This window comes from Vulpes lagopus, chromosome 10 (genome assembly GCF_018345385.1).
Source record: "Vulpes lagopus strain Blue_001 chromosome 10, ASM1834538v1, whole genome shotgun sequence".
Taxonomy (NCBI): domain Eukaryota; kingdom Metazoa; phylum Chordata; class Mammalia; order Carnivora; family Canidae; genus Vulpes; species Vulpes lagopus.
The window spans coordinates 37,205,090-37,220,749 of record NC_054833.1 but is presented as its reverse complement, the minus strand read 5'-3'; the positions used below and the strand labels follow the sequence as shown (position 1 = coordinate 37,220,749).

General features: G+C 51.8%; 1 protein-coding gene across 9 annotated transcripts in view; it reads left to right on the top strand.

The window, feature by feature from the left end:
* GRAMD1B (GRAM domain containing 1B) overlaps positions 1–15,660 on the top strand; it is a 181,688-nt gene that overhangs the window by 10,004 nt on the left and 156,024 nt on the right. For 3 of the 9 annotated variants that reach the window (XM_041772296.1, XM_041772295.1, XM_041772292.1), the window contains exon 1: positions 2,032–2,472. The exons of 3 other annotated variants lie outside the window; for them this stretch is intronic. In XM_041772296.1, coding sequence (XP_041628230.1) covers positions 2,099–2,472 — 374 coding nt within the window. In that variant the 5' untranslated portion in view covers positions 2,032–2,098. Of the gene's footprint in view, positions 1–2,016; positions 2,473–6,024; positions 6,288–15,660 lie in introns of those variants that run through there. 3 more of the 9 variants (XM_041772303.1, XR_005990406.1, XM_041772294.1) reach the window with 3 other exon arrangements.

Sequence of the window (15,660 nt, the reverse complement as noted above, 5' to 3'; positions counted from 1 at the left end):
CTCCGTATCCTGAAGTTTGGAGTTGCCATCATGCGCCCTCAGCATCCCCCGGGGCCGGAAGAAGCATTCTGTTCCTTGCCAGGCCGGACACCTGAAGGGGGTTTCTCCTTTCTGTGTCATGTCCGGGAGTTAAAAAAGTGATACCAAACCACCTTTGAGGGAGCCAATGGCCGGATGTGGAGAGTCAGAAATAAGACGAGCCGATGTTCCGGGGAGTCATTTACAGGTGGGCCTAGCCTTGGCTTTCCGGCCACAGTACCTCTGTCCCCCAGCGCAAAACTTACTTCCCTTGGTTTCCTGGCCTCTTGGACATTGTGCAATGTCCTGAAACCGCGGGTCATTCCAGGGCGTGATGGACCGACCCATGGCCAGTTGTCATACTTGATGTCTCACTGGCCTGCAGGGACATATTTTCTTGCAGTGAGTTTTTGTAGTCTTTGAGAAATGTGCTATTTGTTCAGCTTTGGGACACTCATGAAATGTTCCTGCATCCTCCATGCTGGTGGGGAAGCTGGGCATCAGCTCTTCACTGGAAATTGGACTCATAGAGTCCATAGAGGGGCAGAGGAGAAATCGAATCGAATTGTGGATTCAACGGTGCACTCTTCTGTGCTCCTCCTGGTCTATCTGAAAGCTACTGACTCTACTTTGTGGAGAGGCGATTAGTGGAGAGGCTTATGCTCTGGACTGGGAGGGAGGAGAATGGACCATACAGCCTCTGCTCTAGAAGCTGGGCTGGTTTAGGCTCAGTCCCAGTGGAGAATGCCTCGTTCAAGTGGATCAGTTCTCGGGCCAGGCTCTCAGGGCTGGAGGTGCTTGGGTCTAGGGAGTGAGTGGGTCAGCCTACCTTCAGACAGTGCCCGGGCTGATTCACTTCCTGGGTTCCATGACCTGGGGACATCTTAGACTTTCTGTGACTCAGTCCATACCCCTTGCAGGTTGAAGCAGAATTGAATCATCCCCCAGGAACATAACTCCCAGGGGGCTTTGCTGGATGCTTTGCCTTCTGGGTGCTCACCTTCCAATAACTTCATTGTGTGCTTGGGATGGGGCTACAGTATTGACAGGGCAGCTCAAGATGGAGAGGGATCAGTCCCTCTTTCCTTGCTGGTCCTGTGTGTCCTGTGTCTCTCAGATCCTATTGTCTGTCCCTCCTCCGTAAGTCATGTCTGCTGTCCTCAGCTTATTCCACAAGAGAACCCTTCTCTCCTCTCAACTGGTCATTTTGGAAGCAGCCTCCAGGGAACCTGCCGGGAGGGGAGGGGGGAAGGGGCTCTGACTACACCCAGCCTTCCCGTGCACCTGCCTGCCCTCCCGAACGATTCGAAGAAAGCACTTTCTCTTCGAAGACATCCCGCTGAAAATGAAAAGCCCCCTGCTTTCCCCTCAACCCTGGGTCTTGGGTGGCCTTGGGGAGTGAGGACTGAATTCCTGATTCCTCCCTTCCCCCAAAGAAAAAGCTGGGCGTTAGACGAATGGGAGCTTGCCTGGCCAATCGGTGCTTTGAGAAAGTTTGGTTTGTGATCCCGTTTCATTAGGCTGATTGGAGCAGCCCGCGCGCGGAGGTAGAGTCCCCCCCGGGGGATTCCGCTCGGCTGCCCCCGCCGTCGCTGCCTGCCGGTGCGCGCCCTTTCTGGACAGAAGTGACCTCCCCTCCCCTCCCTTGGCTCCCCGCTCCTGCTTTTCTGTTTTTGTTTTCATCCAGTGTCTCGCTTCCTCTCTCTCCCCGCCCGCCCCCCGCCCCCCGCCTCCCTGCAGCGCCACGCCGGCTCCGCAGCCCGGGCGGCCGACCGCGAGCGGCTGAGAGCGCGCCGAGCCGCCCCTGGGGCCGCGCCGAGCCCCGCCGAGCCCCGCCGAGCCCCGCCGAGCCCCGCCGAGCCCCAGGCCAGGACGCCAGCCGCCGGGAGAGCGCGCGAGGAAAACAAGCGGGCGCGCCGCGGGAGCCCCGGCGGCGGCCCGGAGCGGGGCGCGCCCCGGAGAGTTGCCCCGCGGCGCCCCGGGAGCCGGGCCCGCCCCCGCGCGGCTCGGGCGGCGAGCGGGGCCCCCGGGAGCGGCCCGAGCGCGGCGGCGGCGGCGGCCGGCGGAGCGCGCGGACCCCATGCCGGCGGCCAACATGCTGGAGAACCCGCAGCCGCCCGCCCTGCAGGTGCCCGCGCCCCAGGGCGCGCCCGAGGGCGGCCCGCTCTGGTCCAGCTCGTCGACCCCCACGCTCCGCCGCCGGCGCTTCAAGATGCGCCGCACGAAGAACGTGCAGGAGCAGAGCCTGGAGGCCGGGCTGGCGCGGGAGCTGCCCGGCGTGCTGGCCCCGGGCAAGGAGTTCCTGCAGCTGCCGTCCATCGAGATCACGCCCTCCAGCGACGAGGACACCCCGTGGTCCAACTGCTCCACACCCAGCGCGTCTCCGCGCCGAAAGCGCTTCCTCCTCCGCAAGTGGCTCAGGGTGAGGGAGCGGAAGGAGTGCAGTGAGAGCAGGTACGTCCCCGCGCCGCCCCTGCTCCCCCCACCTGCGCCTGCAGCCCCCGCCCCGGCCCCCGGGGGGCGTCCGGGCCCCACCTCGGCGGCGGGCAGCGGGGGCGCCCTCGCGGCTGCTGCGCCGCGCCCCGGCGGCCACGCGTGTCGCCCTCCGCGCCCCTCCGGGGCCGGGGCTGGGGGCCTGCGACTCCCTCCCCGTGGGGCTGCCCGCCGCTTTCCATCTCATTCCATCCTCCTGCAGAAAGAACAGGGAAGCCCTTGGCAGCTCGCATCTGTTGGGTCCTTAACCTGGGCACGTCCCTACAGCCCGCGCCGGGCATCACGAAAACTCTGCGCGAGGCACCACTGTTGTTCCCGTTTAAGACGTGGACACAACTGAAGCCGAGAGAGGTTAAGGGGCGCCTCCACCCTACACTTACACCGCTGAACTCCGTTTCAGTTTTTATTATGTTATCGTGGCCACAACCAGCTTGCCTGTCCTGGCCCACACGTGGAGGGCACCTGCTGGAACATGCAGGTTGAGAGAGGCACATCTCCTACTACAGAGAGTCTTCGGACTTCTAGAGCTGCTGTGGTTTGTGGCAGCTCCCCCCCCCCCTTTTTTTTTTCCTGGGTTAGTGTGGCATCTGAATAGTGGGAGAGGCTGTCCTGTCACCCAGCGTAGAAAACCATAGGGCAGCTCCATACAGCCTTGGCTAGGAGGTGTGTTGGAGCCAAATCCACCGCCTGGTTGCAGGGAGAGGGATCCTTACAGGCTCTTTGTTGTTTTTTTTTTTTTTTAATTTTTATTTATTATTTTATTTATTATTATTTATTTTTATTTATTTATGATAGTCACACACACACACAGAGAGAGAGAGAGAGAGAGGCAGAGACATGGGCAGAGGGAGAAGCAGGCTCCATGCACCGGGAGCCCGACGTGGGATTCGATCCTGGGTCTCCAGGATTGCGCCCTGGGCCAAAGGCAGGCGCTAAACCGCTGCGCCACCCAGAGATCCCTTTACAGGCTCTTTGATACCATGGACTCTGCTCCTTTAGGACACTCCAGAGTTCTATCTCTTAAGGGAGGTTGGCACCCTTCTTTGGGCAACTGAAGGATTGGCCACCTTACCCAGGACTCCTCCTCCCAGCCTGTCCTGTTTCATCCACATCAATTCAACCAGTGTTTATTGAATGTTCTCCTGAGTTCCATCTGGTACCGGCTAATGTTGATGGGGTCCTGGAGGGCGAGCAGGGAGGACTGGGTAGAAAAAGGAGGTGCCAAGTTGGAGGAGGAGGATGGGTGGAGACTCGTGTGACCAATTGAGACAAGTCAGTTTCACTCCTCTGGAGGAGGTGGAGCCATTAGAAAATATAAAGATGCTGAAAGAGAGAGTCTCAAACTGACCAATACAGACAGGTGGTAGAAAACAGCAGGAAAAGTATGAGGCCAGGGGCATGAGATCAGGAAAGAGGAGCAGTATGGACAAAGGCAAAAGAAGCAGAGTGGTGGCACCAGGCTGGCTCAGTGGGGAGAACCTGTGGCTTTGGTCTCTTCAGGGTCGTGTGAGCACCACGTTGGGTGCAGAGGTTACTAAAAAAAAAAAGAAGAAGAAGAAAAAAGAAGTAGGCCTTGTCTCTTTGAGGGGACACTGAGGAATTAGTGGGGTTATGATAAGCTTTCCCCAATCTCTTTTCCTTTAACTGGAAGCGGTTCTACTTTCAAGTGCGGATGTAGTTTTTTGTGGACCTGAGGATAACAATTCTTTCTGTCTGGTGCCCCATCCTGCTGCCTTTTACACAGAGTCGAGAGAAGAGGAGCAAGCTTGGTGGGAACTAATCTTATTTTTAAATTCCTTCTCTTCATTTTTCTTCTCCTTCTTTTAAGATTTTATTTATTCACTAGAGACACAGAGAGGAAGAGACATAGCCAGAAGGAGAAGTAGGCTTCCTGTGGGGAGCCTGATGTGGGACTTAGTCCCAGGACCCCCTGGGTCAGAACTTGAGCCAAAGGGAGATGCTCAACCACTGAGCCACCCAGGTGCCCCCCTTCTTCTTTTTTTTAAGGTAATCTCTATGCCTAGTGTGGGGCCCGATGTCACAACCAGACTTTACCAGCTGAGCCAGCCAGGAGCTAATCTTGAATTCAGTGCAATCCCTATCAAAGCACTGGGTGTTATGCTATATGTTGGCAAATTGAACTCCAATAAAAAAAATTTAAAAACATAGTTCATCATGGTTTGTCAGCTTTCCTCTCAAATGTGAGAGACCCTCATAGAGAGCCTCCCCTGAAATGCGAGAGACCCTAATAGAGACCCCGTTTTGGCTTGGGGATTTGGCACGCATATTGAGGACAGAATATGGGGAAAAGAGTCTTGCATTGCGGCCAGGGTGAGGATGGGAGTGGATTTGGTTAGAATTAAGAAAGGTTTTCTTGTTTTTTTTTTTTTTTTTTTATAATATGTAGGAAATGTTTTCTAATTTATTTTTTTTATAAATTAATTTTTATTTGTGTTCAATTTACCAACATACAGAAAAACACCCAGTGCTCATCCCGTCAAGTGTCCCCCTCAGTGCCCGTCACCCATTCACCCCCACCCCCGCCCTCCTCCCCTTCCACCACCCCTAGTTCGTTTCCCAGAGTTAGGAGTCTTTATGTTCTGTCTCCCTTCCTGATATTTCCCACACATTTCTTTTCCCTTCCTTTATATTCCCTTTCACTATTATTTATATTCCCCAAATGAATGAGAACATACACTGTTTGTCCTTCTCCGATTGACTTGGTTTTCTTGGTTTTGAGAGTTGTCCAAGGATGCCATGGAATCTTCAGTATTCTTAAAATCAGGAAGGATTTTCACCCTCTAGGTGTAGATGAAAGCAGTCTTTTAAATGATGGCTTGCTGGCTGAGAAGAGTGTGTGTGTGTGTGTGTGTGTGTGTGTGTGTGTGTAATAAAGGCAGACTCTGGATTCAAACCCAAATTGGTCTGATTCCCATATCGTCTCTTACCCACTTAACGTTGTCTCCTGTTGGAATCTCTCCGGATCTCTGCAAAGATAAAACCCCATCATGGGGAGGCCTTAGAAATGAAAGGCTGCATGGAGGGAAAAGAAGCAGTCAAGCGAGTAGATGCTTGTAGATGCCCAGGAAGTTTGCCTGAGAAGGAGCTGGCGTTCGGAGGCAGCAGACCAGAAAGAATATTGGACGTGAAGCTAGAAGATTTCAGTTTATTTTTTTAAAAGATCTTATTTATTTATTCATGAGAGATAGAGAGAGGCAGAGACACAGGCAGAGAGAGAGAGAGGCAGAGAGGGAGAAGCAGGCTCCATGCAGGGAGCCTGACGTGGGACTCGATCCCGGGTCTCCAGGATCACGCCCTGGGCCCAAGGCAGGCGCCAAATCTCTGAGCCACCCGGGCTGCCCCAAGATTTCAGTTTAAATTTAAGTTCTGTCGTGTAGTGGGTGTGGGACCTTAGATACCTCACTTCAGTCATGCTCTGTGTGTGTCATCTTCATCATGGAAAGGAGAAGGGAGACGTGTCTCAGGATTAATACACGTGCAAATGTTTTCCAGCCGCACCTGGGACTCCTCACGCATTACAGGATTGGCAAACTGCTCTGCTCTGGGCTGGTTTAGCCGGGGCATCAGCATTCCAGGCCCGGCCTGCTGGCCTTCCTTCCTCTCCACACTCCCCACTCCGAGTCGACCTCTGTGCAGCGGAGAAAAGCCCCTTTCAGGCCTCCAGGGTCTGGTGCCATAGAAAGCAAGGGGCTGTGGATTTTAACTGCACGAAGTTAAACGCGGAAAGGATCGAGAGGAGCACCTGGGAGGCTCAGTGGTTGAGCGTCTGCCTCTGGCTCAGGGCGTGATCCTGGGGTCCTGGGATCCAGTCCCATGTCAGGCTCCCTGCAGGAGTAACTGCAGGGAGCCTGCTTCTCCCTCTGCCCGTGTCTCTGCCTCTCTCTCTCTCTCTGTGGCTCTCATGAATATATAAATAAAATCTTAAAAAAAAATCCTAGGAAGAAAGAAGTGGAGAAGATGGTTTGGAGAACCAAGGGCCTTGGGGTGCAGTACTGAAATAACGCACGCCCAGCTTCGTCTGGTTCATCTTCGTATCCTCACTGTCTAGCACTGTGCTTGGCCGTCTGTGGTGATCGATACATGTTTGTTGACAAATAAATTAAAAATGAGTGTAAGAATGATTCTTTTTTTCTCTACTGTTTGGAATGGAAGTATCTTTAATTTATAAGTCAGAATTTCCTGGAGGAGCTGAGTTCAGAGCTGAGGTTTTCTTTTTCCCCCCATGACAGCTTTATTGAGATACAATTTACGTAACATACCAACCATTCAGTCATTTAAAGTATAAAATTCAGTGGTTTTTAGCATATTCCTGAATATGCATAATCTTCACTGCAGTCAATTTCAGAGCATTTTCGTGACCCCCAAAAGGAAACCCACACCCTTTATAAATCAACCTCAGTGCTCCTGTTCCTCATCATGCTGGCCCTCCGCAGGCATGCCTCTGCTTACTGTGGAGAGCAGTGGGTGTTTCAAATTTTCTTTTGTTTTAAAAGTTTAGATATTTGTTTGAGAGAGAGCAAATGTGAGCAGGGGGAGGGGTAGAGGGCACGGGAGAAAGAATCTCAAGCAGACTTCCTGCCGAGCATGGAGCCTCACGTGGAGCTCAATCCCATGACCCTGGGATCATGACCTGAGCCAAAATCAAGAGTTGGCCACTCAACCAACTGAGCCACCCATGTGCCCCAAGAACAGAGGTTTTTTTTTTTTTTTTTTTTTTTAAGATTTTATTTATTTATTCATGAGAGACACAGAGAGAGAGGCAGAGACACAGGCAGAGAGGCAGGCTCCCTGCGGGGAATCCGATGCGGGAATCAATCCCAGGACTCCAGGATCAGGACCTGAGCCAAAGGCAGATGCTTAACCACTGAGCCACCCAGGTGCTCTAAGAGCAGAGTTTTGAATGGAGACCAGATGCTTGGCAAAAGCAGCACGGGGTGGCGGTAGGGGGTGGATTGTTGGCTTGAAAATGGGAATGGATGACCACGAATGGTCTCGATGAGGGATGTGGAAAACAGGGTGGTGAACTGATGGGCTGACAGATTTATGCTGAAGACTTTGAGCTTGAGTTTATCAGTCAGTTAACAGCAATGCGTTGAGATCCCATTGACCGTGTGCTCAGTAAACAAAGAGGATTCAGCTCACGGAGGAGCCGCTATAGGTTCTAGAACCTGGGAGAGATGCTGAGCGGTGCCCTCTGTGAACTGGGTGGTGAGGTAGGGGCCTGAGCCCTGCTTTGTTCTTGCAGCACTCTGGCTGGGAATCGTTGTCTTTGCCACCATTTAACATAAGATGGCAATTAAAAAAAATATTTATTTATTTATTTATTTATTTATTAAGTTAGTTAGTTCTGGCCACATTGTCCTCTGAGCTCCCTGAACAACAGAGTCTGAAGTGAATGGGACAAGCTTTTGGAATTCGTGCCTGCACGTCCCCCTGCATTCCTTGGCTGTCACTGGTTGTGGCAATTATTCAAAACTCTCTCTTGAGGGGTGCCTGGGTGACTCAGCCAGTTGAGTAACTGCCTTCGGCTCAGGTTGTGATCCCGGGGTCCTAGGATCAAGCCCGGATGGATCGATCGATCGGGCTCCCGGCTCACTGGGTAGCCTGCTTCTCCCTCTGCAGCTCCCCCTGCTTGTACACTGGTTGTCTCTTCCTCTCTGTCAAATAAATAAACAAAATCTTAAAAAAAAACAAAAAACCCAAAACTCTCTTGACCTGCCAGATTCTGGTGAAAAGTCAGAAACTGCAGGGAGATGCATCTGGCGGGATGGCATCCTGTCCTGATTCCTTGAAGGGGGAAGTGAGCGCTGACAAGGGCCCAGCGTACAGGTGTGGATGGCTACCTGTAGGCTGCCTTCCCAGGGGACTCAGCACTTCTCTGCCTCTTTGTCCAGGGCGACACCCCCCCCCACCGCCCCGTTATCGTCATCGTTTGCGCCACCGTTTCCCTTCGCTGTTCTCTCCCCTCTTTTGTATAACATGCTCACCCTGGTTAGAGTCCCTTCACCTTAGAGCCTCAGGGTTTCTGCTCTGCTGCACACATCTGACCTCAGGCAGCGGCGCTCACTGGGTCTGCGCAGCCAGGTAGACCAAGGGTATCCACCTGGTGGTGCCAGCCTTGCTGGTGTGTGGGTTGGCAGGTAATGGCGTCGCTGGAGTATTTATCTTGACTCTTCAGCCCTTCCCTCTGACCTTTGGAGAGAGCCTTGCTTCTGGTTTCAGCTCCATTTCCGGGGGAGCCAGGTGAACTGGGCTTCCAGATGCTCTGTGCTTACCCTGCCATGTATGAGAAGCCCGGGGAGTGGGGGAAGAGAGGAATGTCATGCTTTCTCAACACAAAACAGCAAGAACAAACGCAGAGGAGCCCCGTGATGCATCAGCAATTAGTGCTGCGAAAGGTGAAACTAGTGAAAACCTACTAGACCCATAAATCCTTGAGGGCGGGGACTGCGTCTTTGGGCCAAGTTTGCTGCTGAGCACCCTCAGTCCACAATCACATTTAATCTGCACAAGAAGCACCCTCCACCCCCCACCTCAAGGTGGGTTTTATGGCTGAGAAACCTGAAGTTCAGAGATCAACTTGCTCCTGGTCAACCAGAGGCGAGGGTGAGATCTGAACCATTCCAGAGCCCGAGCTCCTGACAGACCATCTCTCCAGGGCCTGTAAACCGCTGGCTCTTGCATGTTTGAGAAACCACCCACGTGGCGGGGAAGGTGTGAGAGAAGGTGGGGACGAGGGCACAGGATGTGAAGGCTCCAGGAGGAAGCGTTATGGGCAGGCGCCGCGAGTGAGGCCCCTGCTGACCGGCCTGGGCCGCGGGCTCCGGGACAAGCCGCTGGCCTCTGGCTGTAGATGCGGTTTCCAGATGCTGACAGTTGGTGGAAACTGAGGGGGTCAAGGTGGAGCCCCGCGGGCTGACTCACACTGGCCAGGGTCCCCTGTGGGAGGTGGTATTTTTAAGAGTTTCCATGGGGGTTACAGTCTTGGGGGCACCGGTTATGTATCAGCCAGGAGACGGGGTGGGGGGGGGTGATCCTGGGGCATATTAGCGGGCGATGGTTCTGCCCTGGGTGGTTGGTTTCTCTCGAGTACTCTCCATCCACCAGTTGCTAGGCTGGTCACTGATAATTGCTTCTAGGGTAACACCGTTTTCCATTACGGCGTCTGAATGGCTAAGCTTCCTGACCTCGGCGGGTGAGCCCTGGGCCCGGAGCAGGTGTTCAGCCCCGCCAAGCTGGCCTGAGAGCGGCCCCCGCCATGGTTGCCGGGCTGGGGTGTGTGCAAGAGCTTCATGCGCCCTGAGGCCTTTATCTGGAGCTTTTGCGCTCTCGGGTTTTTGCCTCCGTGGCCCACGTTGGTGTGGCGATGCATGCAGGGCCTGTTGTACCTGGTGTGAAGGAAGATGGGGCTTTTACACGTCTCGTGAGGCTGGGCTGGGCCTGGGGGGTCTGCGAGCTCTGGCCCTGTGACTTCGGCACCTGAGAACAACCTTCCTGCTCCCGGAGGAGATGGCAAAGCTTCCATCCAAGATGCATAACCGAAAATCAAACATAGGCCTTCAGATGGGAGAGGGGAGGCGGGGAGGCAGGACGGAGAGGCTTCAAGCTGTAGCAAGGAGACAGCAGGCAGGGGCTGGCTACACCAACCCCCTGGCCCCGCCGCCCCGTGCCACCTTCTAAAAATAGTCCTGGTGTCAAATATTCTCTGTTTTCCAGACACTGTGTGTCTGGATTTTCAATTCAAATAATAGAGTTCAGAATCATCAGCAAGATGTGGCTGTGCCTCAGCTCAGATCAGCGGTGGATGATTGGGGGATAGGGAAATTGTGGCTTTTCCATTGAAGGCCTCCCCCTGCTGCTCATTGCTTTTTTTTTTTTTTTTTTGGTCCCATGGTGTGAAGTCCTTTCTGCATCCTTCCTGCACACTCTGTGTTGAGATTCTGGTTCAACCCTGATTTGTAGATGAGATAAAGAAATAAGGTTCTAGGCACGTCACCTCACGGTGGCAGATCTGGCTTATGGCCCGGGGACTCAGACCTCTGACCTCAAGTCTGGGCCAGTTTCTAACTGTCTCTTCTCCAGAGCTGCCTCAGGCTTTATAAGCACTCCCCACGTCAGCCCTCGCTGCAGGAATGCCTCTTCCCGGCCTGCTGCCTCTTACCTACTTGGTTTGACCACAGAGGGTTGTAGTCTTGCTGCTTCTTGGTTAGCAAACGTAGTCAGGAAATGAGGGGGCTGAGTGAGGGAAGTAAAAAAAAAAAAACATACACACACATACATACAAAACAACAACAACCCACTTGGTTTTTCCCTTGTCTTTCACAACTCTGGAAAAAGAATTTGCCTTGGGGGCCCAGCCGGGGCAAGGGGAGTATGGTAACCCTGGCATATTTGCACTCCCCACAATGAGGAGGATTACAGAAAGATCTTGTGGACGGTGGGTTTAGTGACACATTTCTGAGGCTCTGCAAAGGTCTCCCAGCTTCATAAAAGAAATGTTTGCATCCTAAAAGGCAGTGGCTATCGTGTGTGTAATAAAATAGGTAGTTAACACAAACATTGGGGACAGTCGGGACGAGGAAGACACAGCTCATCATTTCGCTGTGCTAACCCAACCACGGGCAGCATATTGGGTGTATTATGTATTTTATTTTATGTGCTATGATGAAAAAAATGAAAATTTAGTAGGTGGGCAGCCCGGGTGGCTCAGCAGTTTAGCGCCTGCCTTCAGCCCAGGGCATGATCCTGGAGACCCGGGATCAAGTCCCGCATTGGGCTCCCTGCATGGAGCCTGCTTCTCCCTCTGCCTGTGTCTCTGCCTCTCTCTCTCTCTCTCTCTGTCTTTCATGAATAAATAAAATATTAAAAAAAAATTTAAAAAAAGAAAATTTAGTAGGTTTCTATTTTCTATTAAAAGAATATTAAATTTCTATTAAAATTTTCTATTAAAAGAAATTTAGTAGCCATATATGTAAGAATTTGAGGAAAAAACTTTTCTTCCTTTCTCTCTTAAGAATTGTGAATAACCAAAATTACTTGAGTTTAATTCTCTTCTGCATATTACAGTGATATAAACAAGATGGTCTTTTAACTTGGAAATCTGTTTAAAAAATTTTACAAAAACCATAATTCCGAAATATATAATTATGATTATACCATTTATTAGGTTCAACTCTGAATTGACTTCCTCCTCTTTAAGTTGGAAACAATTATGTCTATTAAGAATGCTGCGTTTTGGGCAGCCCTGGTGGCGCAGCAGTTTAGCGCAGCCCAGGCATGATCCTGGAGACCCTGGATCGAGTCCCACATCAGGCTCTCTGTATGATGCCTGCTTCTCCCTCTGCCTGTGTCTCTGCCTCTCTCTCTGTCTCTATGAATAAATAAATAAAATCTCAAAAAAAAAAATGCTGTGTTTTCTCATTCAGGTTTCCTTTCTAAGTGATAGACTTTTTTATGTTTCATTGGGCTCTCCTGTACCTTTTCCCGGTAGAAGGTAGGGCGGCGTGTAAAGTCCCTAGGTTGAGGACAGGTGAGTCTGCGAAATGAGGGGGGGAAAAAAAAGAATTCCTGCAGCACTGTTTCTGGAGGAGCCCTCAGGATGCGATGCTTCTCCAAAGTGGGGTTAAGAGCCTGCTCATCAGAGATGCTACTTAGCCTCGTCCTCGTGTTTTCCACAACCACGCGTATGCGCCAGTGCTAGTCTGACGCCGCAGAGCCATCTGCCTTGATCCGGCAAGTGTTTGTGTTCTAGCTGGGTCATTACGCTCCACAGCCCTTCCTGACCTTTTGTTTGCTTCTCAGGGATGGATGGAATGGCAGTACTAAAGGTTACTCTGAACAGGGTGGAGCTTCTCCAGAGAACGGTTTGCCCTTAGCTTGGGTGACAACATGGGTTTTTCTCTCTTTGTCTGTGATGAACCACATTTTCCTGACATGTGAGGACCTCCTTAAAAAAAAAAAAAAAAAAAAAAGACCTCAGAAAAGAGGACTGTACCACCTCTCTTGGTTACTTCTCTGTAGGTTTCAAGGCCCACTGCCGAGAAAGTTCTTCCTAAGATCCAACCTAATCCCCCCTAGTACAGTTCAAACCCATTTTCTCTAGTTTTGTCCTCAGTGAGGATGAGACACTGGTCGTCATCCTTTGAGGATTTTCTGTCGACTTCTTCTTGGTAGTAACTTGTGGCCTGCAGATTCTGAGGGAAGCCCTGGGTTTCTGTTAGTGATTACTTGGACCTCACGGGGGGCTGTGGGGCCCGGCGGACTTACTGGGGGAATTGGCAGCCACACGTATTGGAAGAGCAGAGTAGAAAGTCGCCTGACCATTCAGCAAGTTCCTAGTGACACTGAAAGATTCCTCTCTCTCCGATGCCTTTTCCGTGCTTGGGTTGTTTCTTGAAATGGCTCTATGACTGGATGTGCTTTTTGTTTGTAGTTCGAGAGATGAGGCTGAAAGATCAGAAAACTCAGGAGAGCTAGTTCTCACAGTTGAAATGTTTATTGGATTACCAGGGATCAGGTACTGTGTGTCCAGGTGCTTGGGATACAGGGATGTACACAAACGGCCCTTCCATTGAGGAGCTCACAACCTATATGGAGAGCAATGTGAAAAAGATCATTTCAGGAGCTATGGGATTTGGATTACAGCATTAAAAAAGAGATAAAAAAAAAAAGGTCTGAGGAAAGAGTCAAAGAGTCAGCTGGGAGGGAGACGGGAGGAGGGTCCTAGGACCAAATGGCACTACTACATTGTCTTACTTCTCTGCACTCGGCCTGCCACCTGTTGATGCCTACAGCTCTGGTTCTGCGTCTCTTGCATCTCTCCCGGAGAAGCTAGTCTTCATGGTGGATGGGATTTGTGTGGTCGTCTCAACTGGGAGCAAACAGAAGTCCAAGGCCGTGAAGTTGGTGGGTGGCAGAGAGGGCTCTGGAGCACAGGTACCCTGCACACCAGCTGGGCGTGCGGCCCACCTCGTGTCTGGGGAGCCCATTCCGTGAGGGGATGGAGCCCTATCTTCATCAGCAGACTAAGGAAGCCCACATAGCCTCGCTTCTAGATGGTTTTTCCTAGAACCAGCACCCCAGCACCAGTCTAGGGGACCATCCGAGGCATCCAGGGGTGTCGGCTGTGGTTCAGCTCATGTTCCCACCCTGTGGTCCTGGACTGATTACTCAGTCTCTCCCCGTCTCGGCGTCTTTCTCCTCCGTAAAGCAGAGGGAATAGGTTTCTCTTCATCTTGTAAGACTAAGTAGGTGAGTCTGAGGAGGTGTGCTAAGGTTATTATTCGTCAGTAAAAGGGAGATGTTTTTTGGGCCGTCTGCAAGGCTGAGTTTGCATAGCCTTAGTTGGAACAGTGGTTGGTTACTTGTTTGATTAATCACGAGATGTCACTTTTCAGATCTACCGATAGGTGCTGAGAATGAGCTTCTATAGTTCGTGGGCCGCTCCTGTCTGTCTGTCTCTTCAGTGTCCGTCTGCCTGGGGTTCTGACTCCAGGCTCCTGACATCTCCTTCTCCTTCCCCTCTCCCTCCCTCTGCACCACCTCCTCCTCCATCTGCGTACACAGGGTCCTGGGGCTGGTTCATTCACTGGCGTGGCTTTAATCATTTCTGTCGGATAATGACTGTCACGCTGCCTCTCAGACCTCCTCTCTTTCCTGAGCCCAAGGCTCAGACCTGCGGGTGACTCATTGACATTTTCATGGGGAGGTTCTTAAGAACGCAGCGTCGGGGTGCTTGAACTGGGCCTCGTTCCCTCCAGCCCAGTCCCTCTCCGTAGGCTCCTCCAGCATCCCAGGGTTGGTACCCATCAGCTTCATAAGGCTTCCCTCCCCTGGAAACATGTTCTTCATGTCCCTCTTCCTGACTCCGCCACCCTTGCCCAGGCCACCATCTCTCCCGTGTGTGCGCTTCAAGTGTCCTCCTAACTGGCTTCCCTGCCCCCAGGGAAGCCCTGTCCCTAATTCTGGGCTGCAGCCTGAGTGGTCTTTGTGCCCTCACTCCTGCTCACCAACCTCCTCCTTGGCTGCTGCTCCCAGGCCTGTGCCTCCAGCCCCAGAAACCTCTCCGCACCTCGAGTGGCGGGCCTTCTCTTCTTTCCAGGGCTCCATGGACGCTGTCCCTCAGCGGGGACTCCCCTTCTGTAACACCTTCCCACCTTGCCACCCTGCCCTGCTTTTCTTCCCTTTTGGATCCTTCCCCTGGGAGGTATTTCCAGACCCCGGTATTTATGACGTGTGCCTCATTTGTGATTATGTTCCTGAATTGCGATTATTTGGTCACATTGCATCCTTTATAATGCTGCGAGGGCGGAGTTTATTTTATTCAGCGTTTGTTTTATTTGGGGCCTGCTGAGGTCTTTGCATGGAACATCGTAGGAGCTCGGTAAATGGGTATTTAGAGAAGGAGTAAATAATCAAATACACGAAGGACTATACAGAAACTTGATTTTTTTTTAAAAAAAGAATTTATTGGGGATCCCTGGGTGGCGCAGCGGTTTGGCGCCTGCCTTTGGCCCAGGGCGTGATCCTGGAGACCCGGGATCGAGTCCCACGTCGGGCTCCCGGTGCATGGAGCCTGCTTCTCCCTCTGCCTGTGTCTCTGCCTCTCTCACTCTCTCTCTCTGTGACTATCATAAATAAATAAATAAATAAATAAATAAATAAATAAATAAATAATTTTTTAAAAAAGAATTTATTTGTTTATTTATTTATTTATTTGAGAGAGAGCGCACAAGCAGAGGGGGAAGGCAAAGGGAGAAGCAGACCCCCAGCCGAGCAGGGAACCTCCCACACGCAGGACCCATCCCAGGACCTTGAGATCATGACCAGAGCTGAAGGCAGAAGCCAACCAACTAAGCCACCCAGGCGCCCCCAGAAACTTGATTTTCAAGGAATTCTGGTTGTAAATCATTTTGCGAAGCAAGACGTCCTCTTGGAGCTGAGTGATTTTACCCCTCATATCCCATTGACATGAATCTGGATTATTACATAATGGCTTGTTGGCTTTAAGCCTGTTGGTTTCTTGCATGTTTGTATTTCTTTGTGCCGTCTGCGTCTTCCATCGGACTATCGGTGCCCAGAGACCAGAGACTGCTGCTCTTCTAAGGGTGGTCTCTATTCAGGGAGTTT